General features: G+C 43.4%; 1 protein-coding gene across 1 annotated transcript in view; it reads right to left on the bottom strand.

Moving 5' to 3' along the window:
* Positions 1-19,363, bottom strand: part of LOC124789699 (receptor-type guanylate cyclase gcy-19) — a 442,435-nt gene that overhangs the window by 124,339 nt on the left and 298,733 nt on the right. Inside the window, exon 7 of the mRNA XM_047257147.1 lies at positions 13,045-13,174. Coding sequence (XP_047113103.1) covers positions 13,045-13,174 — 130 coding nt within the window. The remainder of the gene's footprint in view (positions 1-13,044; positions 13,175-19,363) is intronic.

The raw sequence follows: 19,363 nt of genomic DNA, 5'->3' as shown, positions 1-19,363 counted from the left end.
CTTACACCCTTTTTAATCTGAGGACTGCATTCTTGTTCGTCCACTCTTATTATTCCGTCTTGCCTCTTGTCCATATTGTATATTACCCGTCTTCCCTATAGGTTACCCCTATTTTTTTCAGAACTTCGGACATCGTGCACTATTTGACATTGTCGAACGCTTTTTCCAGGTCGACAAATCCTATGAACGTGTCTTGATTTATCTTTAGTCTTGCTTCCATTGTTGACCGCAACGTTAGAATTGCTTCTTTGGTGCTTTTACCTTTCCTAAAGCCAAACTGATTATCACCTAACACATCCTCGAGCTTCTTTTCCATTCTTCTGTATATTATTCTTGTAAGTAGCTTTGATGCATGAGCTGTTAAGCTGACTGTATGATAATCCTCGCACTTTTCAGCTCTTGTCTTCATAACAATGTGGATGATATTTTTCCGGAAGTCAGATGATACGAAGCCAGACTCATACATTTTATACACCAATGTGAATAGTTGTACTGGTGCCACTTCCTCCAATGATGTTATTAATTCTGATGGAATGTTGTCTATCTCTTCCAACTTATTTGGTCTTAAGTACTCCAAAGTTCTCTTGAATTCTGATTCTAATATTGGATCCCCTATCTCTTCTAATTCGACTCCTGTTTATTCTTCTATCACATCAGACGAAACCCCCCTCCTCATAAAGGCATTCAATGTACTCTTTCCACCTATCCGCTCGCTCGTCTGCATTTAACAGTGGAATTTCCATTGCGGTCATAACGTTACCGCCCTTGATTTTAATGTCACCGAAAGTTGTTTAGACGTTCCTATATGCTGAGTCAGTCCTTCCAAGAATCCTTTCTTTTTCAGTTTCCTCACATTTTTCAAGTAGCCATTTCGTCTTATCAACCCTGCATTTCTTACTTATTTCATTCCTCAGCAGCTTATATTTCTGGATTACTGAGTTTTCCTGAGTATTTTTGTCCTTCCTTCTTTCATCGATCAACTGAAGTATTTCTTCTGTTACTCATGGTTTCTTCACAACTGGCTTTTTTGTATCTACGTTTTTCTTTCCAACTTCTGTGAGTGCTCTTTTTAGAGATGTCCATTTCTCTTCACCTGTACTGGCTACTGAGGTACTCCTTATTGCTGTGTCTATAGTTTTAGAAAACTTTACGCGTATTTCGTCATTCCTTAGTACTTCCGTATTCCACTTCTTTGCGTATTAATTCTTCCTTACTAATGTTTTAAACTTCAGCCTACTCTTCCTCACTACTACATTGTGATCTGAGTTTATATCTACTCCTGGCTACACCTTACAATCCAGTATCTAATTTCGGAAGCTCTGCCTGATCATGATGTAATCTAACTGAAATCTTCCCGTATCACCTGGCCTCTTCCAAGTATACCTCCACTTCTTTTTATTCTTGAACAGAGTTTTCGCTATTACTAGCTGAAATTTATTACAGAACTCACTTGGTCATTCTCCTCTCTCATTCATTGTCAAAAGCCCATATTTTCCTGTAACCTTTTCTTCTACTCCTTCCTCTACAATTGCATTCCAGTCCCTCATTACTATCAGATTTTAATCTGCTTTCATGTGCTGTATTATCCTTTCAATATCCTCATATAATTTTTCTATCTCTTCATCTTCAGCTTGCGACGTCGGCATGTATACCTGAACTATCGTTGTCGGTGTTGGTTAGCTGTCGATTCTGATAAGAACAACCCTATCACTGAACTGTTCACAGTAACATACTCTCTGCCCTAATTTTCTATTCATAACGAATCCCTCTCCCGTTATAACATTTTCTGCTGCTTTTGTTATTACCCATACTCGTCTGGCCAGAAACCTTATCTTCTTTCCATTTCACTTCACTGACCTCCTACTATATATAAATTGAGCATTTGCATTTTCTTCTTCAGATTTCTAGCTTCCCTACCATGTTCAGGCTTCTGACAGTCCGCGCCCCCAACTCGTAGAACGTAGCGCTAGGAGGATGAAATTGACACAGTGAAGTAACGGATACATGTATACTTCTTGAAAGTCGGTTGTTGACATATCCTCCACAGATGAACTAGGCCATTGTCGTGCCGTATATAGTGCTGCGGCTCCCCTGTGAAGAAGAAGCAGTGTCGCTCCTGGTTCAGTGTTGTTGGGTGTGCAGCTGTCGGCCCGACTCTGTGCTGTTGCTTCAGGGTTGCTGTGCCGACAGTCTGTTGTGTTCCAGGCGTAGCTGAGGTGTCGAAGTGGAATCTTGTCTCGCTGAACACAAGCGCATTTTTGGACGCGAGATCAAATGGTTCAAATGGCTCTGAGCACTATGGGACTCAACTGCTGTGGTTATCAGTCCCCTAGAACTTAGAACTACTTAAACCTAACTAACCTGAGGACATCACGTACACCCATGCCCGAGGCAGGATTCGAACCTGCGACCGTAGCAACAGCGCGGCTCCGGACTGGAGCGCCTAGAACCGCACGGCCACCGCGGCCGGCGGACGCGAGATCCTTGGAACGGCTGTATGATACTGCAGGGTCGAGTGAACTGTACACTACCAGTCGTAAGTTCTCGATCATCCGTGATAAAAACTATACACTTTATTTCATTGTACAAACTCATCGTACAAAGCTAATAGATCAATGAGAAAAATATTTTCTCTCTGTGTCACTAAGTAAAATACAATAAGGCTTAGATTTTAGTCGCTTCAAAGTATCCACCACTTGCCTTCATCTACACCTACATCTACGTGATTACTCTGCAATTCACATTTAAGTGCTTGGCAGAGGGTTCATCGAACCACAATCATACTATCTCTCTACCATTCCAGTCCCGAACAGCGCGCGGGAAAAACGAACACCTAAACCTTTCTGTTCGAGCTCTCATTTCTCTTATTTTATTTTGATGATCATTCCTACCTATGTAGGTTGGGTTCAACAAAATATTTTCGCATTCGGAAGAGAAAGTTGGTGACTGAAATTTCGTAAATATATCTCGCCGCGACGAAAAACGTCTTTGCTTTAATGACTTTCATCCCAACTCGCGTATCATATCTGCCCCACTCTCTCCCCTATTACGTGATAATACAAAACGAGCTGCCCTTTTTTGCACCCTTTCGATGTCTTCCGTCAATCCCACCTGGTAAGGATCCCACACCGCGCAGCAATATTCTAACAGAGGACGAACGAGTGTAGTGTAAGCTGTCTCTTTAGAGGACTTGTTGCATCTTCTAAGTGTCCTGCCAATGAAACGCAACCTTTGGCTCGCCTTCCTCACAATATTATCTATGTGGTCTTTCCAACTGAAGCTGTTCGTAATTTTAATACCCAGGTACTTAGTTGAATTGACAGCCTTGAGAATTGTACTATGTATCGAGTAATCGAATTCCAACGGATTTCTTTTGGAACTCATGTGGATCACCTCACACTTTTCGTTATTTAGCGTCAACTGCCACCTGCCACACCATACAGCAATCTTTTCTAAATCGCTTTGCAACTGATACTGGTCTTCGGATGACCTTACTAGACGGTAAATTACAGCATCATCTGCGAACAACCTAAGAGAGCTGCTCAGATTGTCACCCACGTCATTTATATGGATCAGGAACAGCAGAGGTCCCAGGACGCTTCCCTAGGGAACACCTGATATCACTTCAGTTTTACTCGATGATTTGCCGTCTATTACTACGAACTTCGACCTTCCTTACAGGAAATCACGAATCCAGTCGCACAACTGAGACGATACCCCGTAGGCCCGCAGCTTGATTAGAAGTCGCTTGTGAGGAACGGTGTCAAAAGCTTTCCGGAAATCTAGAAATACGGAATCAACTTGAGATCCCCTGTCGATAGCGGCCATTACCTCATGCGAATAAAGAGCTAGCTGCTTTGCACAAGAACGATGTTTCCTGAAACCATACTGATTACGTATCAATAGATCGTTCCCTTGGAGGTGATTCATAATGTTTGAATACAGTATATGCTCCAAAACCCTACTGGAAACCGACGTCAATGATATAGGTCTGTAGTTCGATGGATTACTCCTACTACCCTTCTCAAACACTGGTGCGACCTGCGCAATTTTCCAATCTGTAGGTACAGATCTATCGGTGAGCGAGCGGTTGTATATGATTGCTAAGGAGGGAGCTATTGTATCAGCGTAATCTCAAAGGAACCTAATCGGTATACAATCTGGACCTGAAGACTTGCCCGTGTCAAGCGATTTGAGTTGCTTCACAACCCCTAAGGTATCTACTTCTAAGAAACTCATGCTACCAGCTGTTCGTGTTTCAAATTCTGGAATATTCCATTCGTCTTCCCTGGTGAAGGAATTTCGGAAATCTGCGTTCAATAACTCCGCTTTAGCGGCACAGTCGTCGGTAACAGTACCATAGGCACTGCGCAGCGAAGGTATTGACTGCGTCTTGCCACTTGTGTACTTAACATACGACCAGAATTTCTTCGGATTTTCTACCAAATTTCGAGACAATGTTTCGTTGTGGAACCTATTAAAGGCATTTCGCATTGAAGTCCGTGCCAAATTTCGCGCGTCTGTAAATTTTAGCCAATCTTCGCGATTTCGCGTTCTTCTGAACTTCGCATGCTTTTTCCGTTGACTGTGCAACAGCGTTCGGACCTGTTTTGTGTATCATGGGGGATCAGTTCCATCTCTTACCAATTTATGAGGTATGAATCTCTCAATTGCTGTTGCTACTATATCTTTGAATTTGAGCCACATCTCGTCTACATTTGCATAGTCAGTTCGGAAGGAATGGAGATTGTCTCTTAGGAAGGCTTCTAGTGACACTTTATCCGCTTTTTTAAATAAAATTATTTTGCGTTTGTTTCTGGTGGGTTTGGAAGAAACGGTATTGAGCCTAGCTACAACGACTTTGTGATGACTAATCCCTGTATCAGTCATGATGCTCTCTATTAGATCTGGATTGTTTGTGGCTAAGAGGTCAAGTGTGTTTTCGCAACCATTTACAACTCGCGTGGGTCCGTGGACTAACTGCTCGATATAATTTTCGGAGAAAGCATTTAGGACAATCTCGGAAGATGTTTTCTGCCTACCACTAGTTTGGAACAAGTATTTTTGCCAACATATCGAGGGAAGGTTGAAGTCCCCACCAACTATAACCGTATGAGTGGGGTATTTATTTGTTACGAGACTCAAATTTTCTCTGAACTGTTCAGCAACTATATCATCGGAGTCTGGGGGTCGATAGAAGGAGCCAATTATTAACTTAGTTCGGCTGTTAAGTATAACCTCCACCCATACCAATTCGCACGGAGTATCTACTTCGACTTCACTACAAGATTAACCACTACTGACAGACACAAACACTCAACCATCAATTCTGCCTAATCTATCTTTCCTGTACACCGTCTGAGACTTCGTAAAAATTTCTGCAGAACTTATTTCAGGCTTTAGCCAGCTTTCTGTACCTATAACGATTTCAGCTTCTGTGCTTTCTATTAGCGCTTGAAGCTCAGGGACTTTCCCAGCACAACTGCAACAATTTACAAATACAATTCCGACTGTTCCTTGATCCAAGCACGTCCTATATTTGCCATGCACCCTTTGAGATTACAGCCCACCCCGTACTTTCCCGAGGCCTTCTAACCTAAAAACCCGCCCAGTCCACGCCACACAGCCTCCGCTACCCGTGCAGCCGCCAGCTGAGTGTAGTGAATTCCTGACCTATTCAGCGGAACCCGAAACCCCACCACGCTATGGCGCAAGTCAAGGAATCTGCAGCCAACACGGTCGCAAAACCGTCTGAGCCTCTGATTCAGACCCTCCACCCGGCTCCACACCAAAGGTCCGCTGTCGGTTCTGTCAACGATGCTGCAGATGGTGAGCTCTGCCTTCATCTCGTAAGCAAGACCGGCAGCCTTCACCAAATCAGATAGCCGCTGGAATCCAAAGAGAATTTCTTCAGATCCAAAGCGACACACGTCATTAGTGCCGACATGTGCCACCACCTGCAGCTGGCTGCCCCCTGTGCTCTTCATGGCATCCGGAAGGACCCTTTCCACATCAGGAATGACTCCACCCGGAATGCACACGGAGTGCACACTGGATTTCTTCCCCTCCTTAGCCGCCATATCCCTAAGGGGCCCCATTACGCGCCTAACATTGGAGCTCCCAACTACCAATAAGCCCACCCTCTGCGATTGCCCGGACCTGGAAGGCTCAGAATCATCCTCTGAAACAGGGCAGGCAGCTGCATCTGGCTCAGCCAGAGACAGTACCTCAGTACCTCAGAAGAGCTGCACAAACTCATGGCGTTCTGGAGATAATATTTTACAGTATTTATACAGGTATTGCAGGTATTAATTCTCAATAGATCGCCGACTTTATCACCCCCAAAATACCCCCACATCATTAGCGATCCTCCACAATGCTTCACTGTTGGGATCCCACACTGACTCTTCATACGTTCTCCTCTAAGTCGACGAACAAACATTCGACGATGGCTTCGAAATATTTCAAACACAGATTCGTCCGTGAATAACCCCTTGTACCATGCTGCACTCTTCACATTTTACGTTACGTTACGTTTTCGCTGCCTCTGGTGAGAAGAGTTATCTACACTCCTGGAAATTGAAATAAGAACACCGTGAATTCATTGTCCCGGGAAGGGGAAACTTTATTGACACATTCCTGGGGTCAGATACATCACATGATCACACTGACAGAACCACAGGCACATAGACACAGGCAACAGAGCATGCACAATGTCAGCACTAATACAGTGTATATCCACCTTTCGCAGCAATGCAGGCTGCTATTCTCCCATGGAGACGATCGTAGAGATGCTGGATGTAGTCCTGTGGAACGGCTTGCCATGCCATTTCCACCTGGCGCCTCAGTTGGACCAGCGTTCGTGCTGGACGTGCAGACCGCGTGAGACGACGCTTCATCCAGTCCCAAACATGCTCAATGGGGGACAGATCCGGAGATCTTGCTGGCCAGGGTAGTTGACTTACACCTTCTAGAGCACGTTGGGTGGCACGGAATACATGCGGACGTGCATTGTCCTGTTGGAACAGCAAGTTCCCTTGCCGGTCTAGGAATGGTAGAACGATGGGTTCGATGACGGTTTGGATGTACCGTGCACTATTCAGTGTCCCCTCGACGATCACCAGTGGTATACGGCCAGTGTAGGAGATCGCTCCCCACACCATGATGCCGAGTGTTGGCCCTGTGTGCCTCGGTCGTATGCAGTCCTGATTGTGGCGCTCACCTGCACGGCGCCAAACACGCATACGACCATCATTGGCACCAAGGCAGAAGCGACTCTCATCGCTGAAGACGACACGTCTCCATCCGTCCCTCCACGCCTGTCGCGACACCACTGGAGGCGGGCTGCACGATGTTGGGGCGTGAGCGGAAGACGGCCTAACGGTGTGCGGGACCGTAGCCCAGCTTCATGGAGACGGTTGCGAATGGTCCTCGCCGATACCCCAGGAGCAACAGTATCCCTAATTTGCTGGGAAGTGGCGGTGCGGTCCCATACGGCACTGCGTAGGATCATACGGTCTTGGCGTGCATCCGTGCGTCGCTGCGGTCCGGTCCCAGGTCGACGGGCACGTGCACCTTCCGCCGACCACTGGCGACAACATCGATGTACTGTGGAGGCCTCACGCCCCACGTGTTGAGCAATTCGGCGGTACGTCCACCCGGCCTCCCGCATGCCCACTATACGCCCTCGCTCAAAGTCCGTCAACTGCACATACGGTTCACGTCCACGCTGTCGCGGCATGCTACCAGTGTTAAAGACTGCGATGGAGCTCCGTATGCCACGGCAAACTGGCTGACACTCACGGCGGCGGTGCACAAATGCTGCGCAGCTAGCGCCATTCGACGGCCAACACCGCGGTTCCTGGTGTGTCCGCTGTGCCGTGCGTGTGATCATTGCTTGTACAGCCCTCTCGCAGTGTCCGGAGCAAGTATGGTGGGTCTGACACACCGGTGTCAATGTGTTCTTTTTTCCATTTCCAGGAGTGTATTTATATCCGTTCATTCCTAACAGACACTGTTACTGTCGTTTCAATCGTCTTCTCTTCCTTTATCCATACCGCTTCTGATAATACTAAACATGGTCTCAAATGTGGTAAAGTAATCTATATCATTCTAAACGGCTTTTACTATTTTTATTGTTATTAGTGTAAATTATCATCGTTATCATCGTCATCATCTTCATCATCTTTACTATTATTGTTGTTATACTTTTGTAACATCTTTGGTATGTGTTGCTCCTGGTCAGGTGTAAGAGAGGACCTTGAAGCTCTAACCTGGTCAGGCTAAATAAGCAGTAACTAAATAAATAAAATTATTGTCACCTTGATGCTCCTTTCTCGACTGCAGCCTCAAAGAAAACCGCAACAACGGTCGTCCTGCTTCCAGTCTGCGGGACTTCTGAGGGCGCTGCACTGTCCGCGTGGGAACTAGTTCTGCCACAAAGTAGCCCATAAACTTATTCAGGGTGTGCATGGCGTGTCAGTAGAATCAGAATCATGTATGCCCGAGCGACCGGTGCATCTGTCCTGTCTGCCGCTAGACACTGCCTGTCGGACGTTCAATTCTGATCTTCCTTTTTAGTTTTTGCTAGCTGCACGGAGCCTCTTAAATCCCCATGGAGCTGAGTAAGGCTCTACTGAAGCCAGCGATTCCATATTCGCGTGACAGTAGTAGGATCCCGCCCAACGCAGTCAGCAGTATCGGAGAACGATGAGATGCTGTCTCGACACACGACGATCCCGCCGCTGTCGAAATACAACTTACGCTGGTTGACTGTTCTGTCACTTGAATGAAGCATAAACCATTTTACTACAGATAAACAACATTCAGACGCGATTTCTGAATACGAATCCCTCATGTAATCTTTCCGTATACAGAAAACGTAGATAGCGTTACTCCTGCCTGCTGTGTGCTATTGCGCGGAAATATTAATCATTCTAAAACCCAAGCAAGTAGCACACTTCATACCAGTTTGACGCCCGTTCCATGCTATCTTCATAGTATGGGATCTTTAATAGCCAAATAGCCAACATTGTAGTAATCGCTCCAAATCATAGTTTATTGGCCTTAGCGCCCTCTCCTTCGCTTGCTTAGACTGTATGGTCTGCACAGATTTCTTTTTATTTAATTTTTTGTTTAGTCGAATTTGTATGTTCTAACGCCCATTCCTCATGTGTAAATCTACGAAGCCAATTCGTTGTGTTGCTTATTAAATAGCTATATTTTATATATTTCACATATTACAACACCGTCTAAATTTTTCACGATAATTATGGCCATGAAAGCATGGTCTTTTTCGAACGTACTTTCGACCAAAATGCGATTCTGGTAGCTGGACTCGGAAGGTTTCGGTAAGCTTCCTTTTGAGTTCTCATGGTAATATTTCCATAGGAACTTTCATCCCGTAACACACATTTTTTTATATCCAACCAAGAAGTTAAATACCAATTTTCATAGATGTAACTTCGAAAATGCTTTAACAGTTGTTTAGTAACGATTTGTTTAAAAATTTCTCACCAACTGCTTCACCCCCTTAGGGCTGAATTTCCATAAACGCTGGCATAAGAATTTTTATATTTGTAACCGAGGCACCAAATACAAATTCTCTTAGATTTAACTTTGAAAATGTTCTCATAATGAAACATTTTCATCAAACTTTTCGTCTCCAATTTGACCCCCTTAGGGATTGAATTTCTGAAAACAATGAAACTCCTATTTTGTTATTTCTAAACAAGAAGCGGAATACCAATGTTCAAAGATGTAGGTTTAAAAATGCTGTGCTTCAGTAGTTCTTTAATAAGGATTTATTTAAAAAGTTACCCGCTATTTCACCCCCTTAGTGGCTGAATTTCCAAAAGTTCAGAAACGCTTATTTTTTTGTTTCTAATTGAGAAACCAAAAACCAATTTTCGTAGTTCTAGGTTCAAAATTGCCTTATTAACGACATATTTTTTTTTAAAAACCATTGATCTTCTATTTCACCCCATTAGGAATGGAAAGTTCTAAAAAAAATACCTTCCTAGACGGTGTCTAAAATATAAGAACAACACCTTCTCCAAATTTCAAGTTTCTGTCCTTAGCCCTTTGCGCTGGGCGATGATGAGTCAGTGTATCCAGTCAGGACATTTCCTTGTATATGTAGAGATTGTTTAATGTTTGTTCAGGCAGAGCGAATAGTGGGGTAAACATTAAACTAAACATTCGTAACATTCCAAAACAATATCTAACACGAACGTAACAGTGTCATCAGCTGTAGCATCTACACTAAAGTTCTGAATAAACAGAACGCCTTGAATGACTAGAGATATGACGTTCATATTCACAGAACATGTACATTAGTATGTTCTGCAGAAATTATTAGCATTTGAGCCATGTCGGCTCGCGGTTTCAAGGTCAACATCGATACTGGCTGCGCAACGCCATCTATCGGTAAAATGTGTCTGCGGCACTTGTAGCTATAAACCGAAGGTGATGGATCAGTATGACCTGACGAGACATATGGGAGGCCTTGCAGATGTATGCACAAAGTGTACCGTCAGATCAGTGTGTTTGAAAGAGGGCGCATTATTGGCATGGGAGATTGTGATGCATCCATGCGGGAAATGCTACTGTTGTGGGACGAAGTGTTTCGGCAGTGCAACGAGTGTGTACAGATTGGTTTATGGAAGACCGTAGAACACCAAAAGATGGGTCAGATCGCACCATTCAGACCATCCCGCGAGAGGATCGACGCCTCATACGAATGGCATTGCAGGACAGATCTGTCCCCTCCTCGGCTCTGGCGCATCAGTGGAACAGTGCAACACATCGTATATTATCAGCGGTGACAGTCCGTCGCCATTTATTACGGCATCGGTTACGTGCGTATCGTCCACTTCTCCACTATCTTTGACAAATGTGTGGAAACGTGCTGGATGACAATGGTGTGTGGAACGACGTCACTGGGGACAGGAATAGCATCAGATAGTGTTATCGGACGAATCCAGGTTCTGTTTGTTTGAAAATGATGGCCACATTTTGTTTCACCGCAGACAGGGGAAACGGCATCACAGTGACTGCATTCGGAGAAGACATACAACGCCAACTCGAGGCGTTAAGATGTGGGGCAATACTGGGTACAACCGCAAGTTACAGTTGGTCCTTTTCCAGCGCCTGTGACCTGTATGACCTATGCTAACGACATCCTTCGACCCATAACCACACCAGTTCTGCACAACACCCCAGACAATGCACGACCACATGTTGATACACGAAAACGTGCCTTCTTGGTGTCAAAGATATTTTGCCCTGGCTCTACAGATCACCAGAATTGTCGCCAAGCGAAAATGTGTGGGATATGGTCACCCAATGCCGACCACCACAGACGACCTTTGGAAGCAGGCGAATGAAGCGGGGACGACTATACCACTGGACGCCATTCGCGCCTTATACGCGTCGATGCCATCAAGCATGGAACAAGTTGTCAGGGCCCATGGTGGACGCTGTGCCTACTAGGCAACAGGACATACGCTGAACAGAGGTAATTTAAATGCTAGTTATTTCTGCACTGAAGGTATTCTGTTTCCTTCTGAACGTGAGTGTGTATAGGGAAGGAGGAGAAAAACACAATTAATAAAATATCTTATTAAAAAAATCCTTGTGAGTGCTGCAGTCGTATTAAAACACGAAACATCCAGCAGGTCTAAAAAGCTCCTATACTAGAACGTAAATTTTATACTGTTCCATTTAGCAATCCGTTTTTCACAGTAAGCAGATTTTGGCACATTATCGACGAGGGAAACTCCCCATCGTATGCCCCTCAGATTTAGTAGTAAGTGGCCCAGTGGATAGCCCGTCGAAAACTTAAGACAAATGAAGCATGAAGAAGATGTGCTGAACTGTGAAAAAAGAAGATATATTGGAACAGTGAACGGTTCAAGCTCACGATGTCAACATCAAGCAACTTTGAATAGTCGTAGTTATGGGGTCACGCTGTTGGACGGCGAAGGGGGAAACCTGTGTTCAAATCTCCCTCGTGCTTAAACTTATTTTTCACAAAATTATGAACTGTCTGTCCGGTCATTGACATGTCTGTCCGCTGTATTTAAATTTGTGTCTGTGTCGTGGTGTAACGTCCGTTTGCAACAGCGAGGTGAAAGGAAGGGACCTCGAGACGTATGTACCTCCCATTTGTCCTCCACAAATACCACATGTTACAGCTCCTGCGTTACGTTTCGGATGTTTTGACTTTTGAATTCCTTTGTTGTGACATAGTTCTCACCCCTGTATTCGTTGTTTTCATTTCTGTGAGAGGTTTATGCGGCATCTCGCCTGCTCTCACTGTTCATCACATTTACTTGCGATTGTAATATATTCTTACCGCAAGACTCATATTCTATAACCACAGTGTAGTATAACAATTGCCAAGACTACAGAAGGAGAGGAGATACGTCAGCGACCGGACGGTAAGCTCACAGTATTGTGGAAACAATGGGGTACGAGGGAAATTTGGACACAGGTCCACCACTTCGCTGTTCAGTACCATGACCACACAACCACAACGCTGTGGATCTCAGAGTCCGCTCAGTGTTGCACATCGTAATCTAGGGCAGTTCACTGCTTTTATTTTTCTTTTCACAGTTAAGTACATCTTCTTCCTATTTTCATGCTTGATCTATGTTCAGTTTTAGACGGGCCATCCACTGGGCCACTTTACCACTAAATCTGAGGGGGCTGCGATGGGGAGTTACCCTTGCAAGTAGGGTCAGTGTCGTAAGGCTACCTAGATGCACTGGCGACCCTGAGGCTGTGTAGTGGCTACGGCGTTATGGACGAGCTCAATGCTCACAGAGACTCACCTGTAGAGTGGTGATGTTGTGGTGGACGAGGACAGTGATCTCAGTAACTCATCCATATAAAGGTGGTGTTGTTGTAAAAGAACACGATGAACATGGAGACTTACCTGTGCAGTGGCGATGGCGATGAGGATGAGAATACTGATGACGGATACACACCTGTCTAGTGGCGATGACGTTGCAGACGAGAACTGTGATGACGGAGACTCACCTGTATAGTGGCGACGGCGTTGCGTACGAGCACGATGATGACGGGGGAGACCATGAGTACCAGCACCAGTAGCGCAATGCCGTATGCCTCCTTGCGGTTGGCGTCCGAAATGCTCATCCCCACATATTGCCTGTGGATACGTGTGTCAGTACACCTCACTGCTTAGATGACAAGGGCAAGCGCACATAAACATTCTTCTGTGCGAATGGAAATTTAGATAGTGAACTGGTACCGCAACAGCACAAATATTATGAGCTTTGGTAACTTTGAGTATCATTACATTTGAAGTATTCTGTGTGTTATTTCCAGGATATTGAAGAATCTACCCTGTTAATATTGCATTGAAGGTTATCTTGCAAATCTATCCCCGCTAAAAGCATTGTAGCACTAAAGAAAGTAAAGGGTTACATAATTCTAAATACTAAAAAAAGTGACAAAACGTGAGAGAATTAGTCTGCAGTATAATGTCTTAACAATTGTACTGCCGAGCACAATCATTTTCATCGGTTCACAGATCTCAATTCCCTATGATCACTTGCCATTTTCATATTCCTGTGTAATAAACAACGTTCTGTAACATCTTCTGCATGCTCAAGTCATCTGCTATAACAATCAGGTATGACTCCAATTCTTATTTGAGGGCATGGTTGATATCCCAGCGTCTGTTAGCTACTTACTGTTTACTAAGTTATCCAGACCCTGACCACGTTATGCGGTGTATGACTACTGTATTCAGTTTTCTCGTATATAAAAATACGAGGGTCGGTCAAAAAGTAATGCCTCCCATTTTTTTTCTACTTAAAGAAATTAAGTTAAGTGAAAAATTTGAATTTGGCGCCATTCCTCAAACCTTCTTCTGCAATCCACTGCAGTAGTAACTTTCTGTGTCAACAGGTGGCAGCACAGCAGAAGTTTGTAAGATGGCCGACATCGATGTTCGTTTGAGACAGCGTTGTGTGATTGAATTCTTGAATGCAGAAGGTGAAACGCACATACGCATTCATGAAAGACTGAAGAAGGTGTATGGTGTTGTGACAGTGGATGTCAGCACTGTTAGACGATGGGTTCGTCGTTGTAAGGAAGCTGAAGGGCAAACACCGTTGACTGACGAAAAGCGGAGCGGCAGGCCGGTGAGTGCAGTGACTCCACACAACATTCAGCAAGTTGATGACATCATTCGTGGTGACCGTCGGGTGACTGCAGATGAAGTGTGTCGCATTATTTCTCTTAGTAAAGGCAGTGTGATCACGATTATTAAACAATTGGGGTACTCAAAAGTTTGTGCACGGTGGGTTCCAAGAATGTTAACCGATCAGAATAAAGAGGCAAGGAAAACAATAGCCTCCCAACACTTGCAGCGCTTCCGTTTGGAGGGAGATGAGTTTCTGAAAAAAATTGTGACCGGGGACGAAACATGGGTGCATTTTTTTGAACCCGAATCAAAGAGGCAGTCAATGGAGTGGCGTCACACAAGCTCGCCGAGGAAGAAAAAATTCAAAACTGTGCGATCGGCAGGGAAAGTTATGGCAACAGTTTTCTGGGATACAGAGGGTGTGATTCTGGTTGATTTTTTGGAGCAGGGATGCACAATAAATTCTGTTCAATACGTCACAACCCTCAACAAACTTAAAGCACGTCTTCAGCGAGTTCGCCCAACAAAATCAATGGCAGATGTTCTTCTTTTGCATGACAATGCAAGACCACACACCAGTCGTCACACCTCTGACGAGATTGTCAAAACTGGATGGGAAGTTTTGCCTCATCCCCCATACAGCCCTGACCTGGCACCATCAGACTTCCATCTGTTCGGGCCACTAAAAGAAGCTCATCGTGGGATTCATTTTGAAGATGAGGAGGCCGTCAAAACATCCGTGCGTCAATGGCTTAGGAAGCAGAGCTGTGATTTTTACCGTGCTGGGATACATGCCCTTGTTCAAAGATGGACCAAAACTGTAGAGATGGGCGGAGATTACATTGAAAAATGACAAAATGATCCTCAATGTTGTGGTTTTCAACCTATGTAATTGCATTTAAATTTCCTGACAATTAAACGTAGAAAAAAAAAATAGGAGGCATTACTTTTTGACTGACCCTCGTATTATAAAACTTTTTGCTAAAGTATTTTGGCAGCATTCAAACGACTACAACTTTAGAAGCTTTGACTTGCGCACATGGAAGATGTTACGAAAAGTTGGTTGCTGTACGATATCTGAAGACGACACTGGTGATCTAAAACGGGTAGTTGTGGGCAGATGAAAGTACTGCGTCAGGCAATAAAATCGTTGAAAACAATTCACAGTACCAAGTTGGACTAACGAAGAAGATAGAAGAGATTCAAATAAGAACCACGATTCGTCATGGGTCTGTTTAATCACCGTGACAAAACTGTTCAGCAAATTGCAGTGTGCCCCGCTACAAGAAAGCATTGCGCATCACACAGAACCCCACAGAATTCTAAAAGCCACATTTCGAGCCGGGCGGAGTGGTCGAGCAGTTCTAGGCGCTACAGTCTGGAACCGCGCGACCGCTACGGTCGCAGGTTCGAATCCTGCCACGGGCATGGATGTGTGTGATGTCCTTAGGTTGGTTAGGTTTAAGCAGTTCTAAGTTCTAGGGGACTGATGACCTGAGAAGTTAAGTCCCATAGTGCTCAGAGCCATTTGAACCATTCTGAACCACATTTAGAAATGAGTCAATACACATACTACTTTCCTCGAAATATTGTTCGCATAATGAGTAGCTAAATTAGTCTGAATACAGTGCGTTATAAACAATGTTTCTCCTACGTACCAACCGCGAACGGAATAAGGTGGTGGTGGAAAGATTGGGGGGGGGGGGGGGGAGGGGGGATGGGAGTTGTTGTTGTAGAATACAGCAATGAATGAAAACCTAAAGGTGACAAAGTTTCATTTGACGACGTTTTGCTTTACAGGGTGAGTCACTAACTAATGCCACCTGGAATAACTCCGAAAGTATGTAGTAGCTGAAAAGTTTGTGGGACAAAAGTTGCGTGGGACAACGGCTATAATATGACGTTGATTTTTTGTTGCTAGATGGGGTCGCAGCAGAGATATGAAGGTCAACTTTTTTTTTTAACGGGATGCTATGCTTGGTACTTATTTTCTGATAGCAGCTATCGAGACGAATCCAATGATATGTAACAGTAAGGTCTTTGAAGGTCAACATAGGTCAAAAAGTGGTATGCACGTTCATTTACAGAAGGTGTTCGAAGTGATGACCATTGGTATCAGTACAGTGCTGCAATCTTCGTAACATGGACTGAGTAGTATTCCTTATCACTTCGGCACTTATCGAAGCACATGTATTGACAATTCTCTCTCGTATATCGTGTAGATAGTAAATATTCGCCGAATAGGCGTATCCATCTAATGTGCCATTGACATGTAAAACACCATTCGATGGTTTCGCAATACAACACTAATAGGAACGGTAAGACTAGTAGCGTCTAATCAAGCGAATGTGAATTGTGTATTCCTTTGAAGAACAAGTCGATATGCTTCTCATCTACAGAGAATGCTAACGAAATTCAATGAGAGCTAGAGACTTAAACGCTGAAAGATATCCTCACCGTACTCTCCCTACACGTCGTACATTTAAATATGTGTATGATGAATTGAGAACACCTTTATCTTTAACGCATCGGAAACATATTCGGCAAAGGAAAGTTACTAACGAGGAAAAGGAAACTGGTGCTCTTGCCACGAGAGCCTTGTGTTCGTGTCAAATCGCAAGGGCATCTGGCATAAGCCAGAGTAGTGTTGTTCGTGTTCTGCATCGCCATAAATATCATCCTTACCATATCCTTGTCCACCAAGAATTAACTGGTACGGATTGTATGCGTCGCATTGAATTCTGCTTATGGGCTCAACTTTAGATTCAGAGGGATGACATATTTATTAATTTCATTTTATTTACTGACGAGGCTACATTCACGAACCATGGAAATGTTAATTTGCATAACATGCATTACTGAGCAACTGAAAATCCATGTCGGCTGCGATAAGTTGCACACCAAAAACCGTGGTCGGTCAATGTACGGCGTAGGATTCTGGAGGGCAGGATTATAGGCCCCTATTTCATAGATGGATATCTTAATGGTAGAAAGTACACCACATTCCTGCAAGAAACGTTAGGTCTGTTATTAGAAGAAATACCTTTAAGAGCAAGGAAGGGAATGTGGTATCAACATGATGGGTGTCCGGCACATTTTTCACTGATGGCTAGAGATGAGCTGCAGAGACAATTCCCAAATCATTGGATTGGACGCGGAGGAGATGTGTCGTGATCGGCTCGTTCGCCAGACTTGACAAATCTGGATTCTTTCTTGTGGGGAGTCGTAAAAGACATTGTTCATAAAGACGTTCCAACTACACCTGAAGATATGCGAGGGAGAATTGTCGGAGCATGTGCTTCGATATGTGCAGATGTGATAAGGAATATCACTCAGTCCATGATAAGAAGATTGCAGCACTGCATTGATACCACTTCGAACGCCTTCTGTAAATGGACGTTCATGCCACCTTTTTGACCTTCGTTGACCTTCAAAGACTTTACTATTACACATCATTGGATTCATCTCGATTGCCGCTATCAGAAAATAAATACCTAACTATAGCACCCCATTAAAAAAAAAAGTTGACCTTCATATCTCCGATGCGACCCCACCTAGCAACAAAAAACCAACGTTATATTATGACCCCTGTTGTCCCACGAAACGTTTGTCCCACAAACTTTCCAGCTCCTACCATACTTTCGGAGTTATTCTTGGTGGCAATAGTTAGCGACTCACCCTGTATAAACTGTCTGAATGGCAGGATTATGTTCCTATTTGTAGCTCCTTGTTTGTGGAGTACCGTTATATATTGCACGATATACTGTAATGATGTGAAATGTGTCACTTTACGTGTTAGTAGCTTAATTGTTTACTATTTAATCTTCTCTGGCGTAACGTAAGTCTAATTAATTACTTACAGTAAATTTTTTGAGAGAAAAATATAATCTAATTATATAATTTAAATACCTAACTGCTTAAACAGTTATATTAAAGGTTATCATGAGTGTTCAGTACGTATTATTCTTATGGCATGTTTTATCCAACGAATACTAAAAGATGATTTACTTGACTATATAATTCCATGTGACATAAGTGATCGAAATATGCGAAGTATATTAACTTACTGATTAGTTTCTCTTCAGTGCTTAAAATAATATGTAGAAGAACAACGACTAAACGGAGTTGTTTACGATTCTCAATAATGTGTTTACTCCAGCTTAAAATTCAAACTACGTACAGACTTGCATGCAGGACTTTTAGAATTCTACTTTACTTAGCAACTCTTTTCCACAGTTTTAATTTACCACTGATGTAGTATCCTTTAATATGCGGTTCTGAATAACTCTGATTTTTAGATTTACGATAAGGTACTTTTACTGCAAACCAATACATATTAAGAAAATATTATTTACAGTTTCCTCTGTTGTCACATTTAGAATGATTGCAATACTTCTGTTATTTCGAAAAACAACTAATTCTATTTGATGTGTATTGAACGGAAGGTCTGTTGCGTACACAAGAAAAGTATTGGAACCATTACTAAGCCTTATGAATCTCTAACAGCTGCGAGTCGATAAATGTGACCTAGATTCTTTCTTTGGACGACTTTGTACATCTAGACCGGCAGATAGTAACAGAAATGCTACCCTTAAAAATATAAGCGAAAGCATATCTATGAGAAAAATTAAACTGGGGACTGACATAGAAAATCATAATAATTAATTTGAATGTATAGTCACACGATGGACGTGATAAAAATGATTCATTTTCATTTAATCATCAATGGGTCCATGGCTATGTGTCATATTACTTTAGCATAAAGCATTACACAGCAGATGTAATCGAAATTTGCGATTGAAGGCGCTTGCATTTTTCATGTGTGCACGATATGATAGATTGAAGGATGATGTAATATATCATTACTTTAATAGTCGGTAGTCTATGCGCTCTAGAGGCGTCGTACCACATTCCATAGTCAGGAACATGGTGTATATTAGGAGAAATTACTATGTATGCAGCGGGAATGTGAAAAATCCATCTGAAGCAGAACTGCTTGACGCTGAAGTGGACCATCAGCCTATACAGCTGCAATGGTCTTCTATAGATGATTAATAGCCTACGGATCCGGATAAGCGGAATGCATATTGCAACTACATAACGTCTGGGAGTAACGTTTATATCTTCCTCCGCTAAAAAGAACCTGGTTTTTAAGCTTTGATTTATAACTATGGAAGTGGACTGTTC

Source organism: Schistocerca piceifrons, chromosome 3, assembly GCF_021461385.2.
Source record: "Schistocerca piceifrons isolate TAMUIC-IGC-003096 chromosome 3, iqSchPice1.1, whole genome shotgun sequence".
Classification (NCBI taxonomy): domain Eukaryota; kingdom Metazoa; phylum Arthropoda; class Insecta; order Orthoptera; family Acrididae; genus Schistocerca; species Schistocerca piceifrons.
This window is presented reverse-complemented; position numbering and strand designations above follow the sequence as displayed.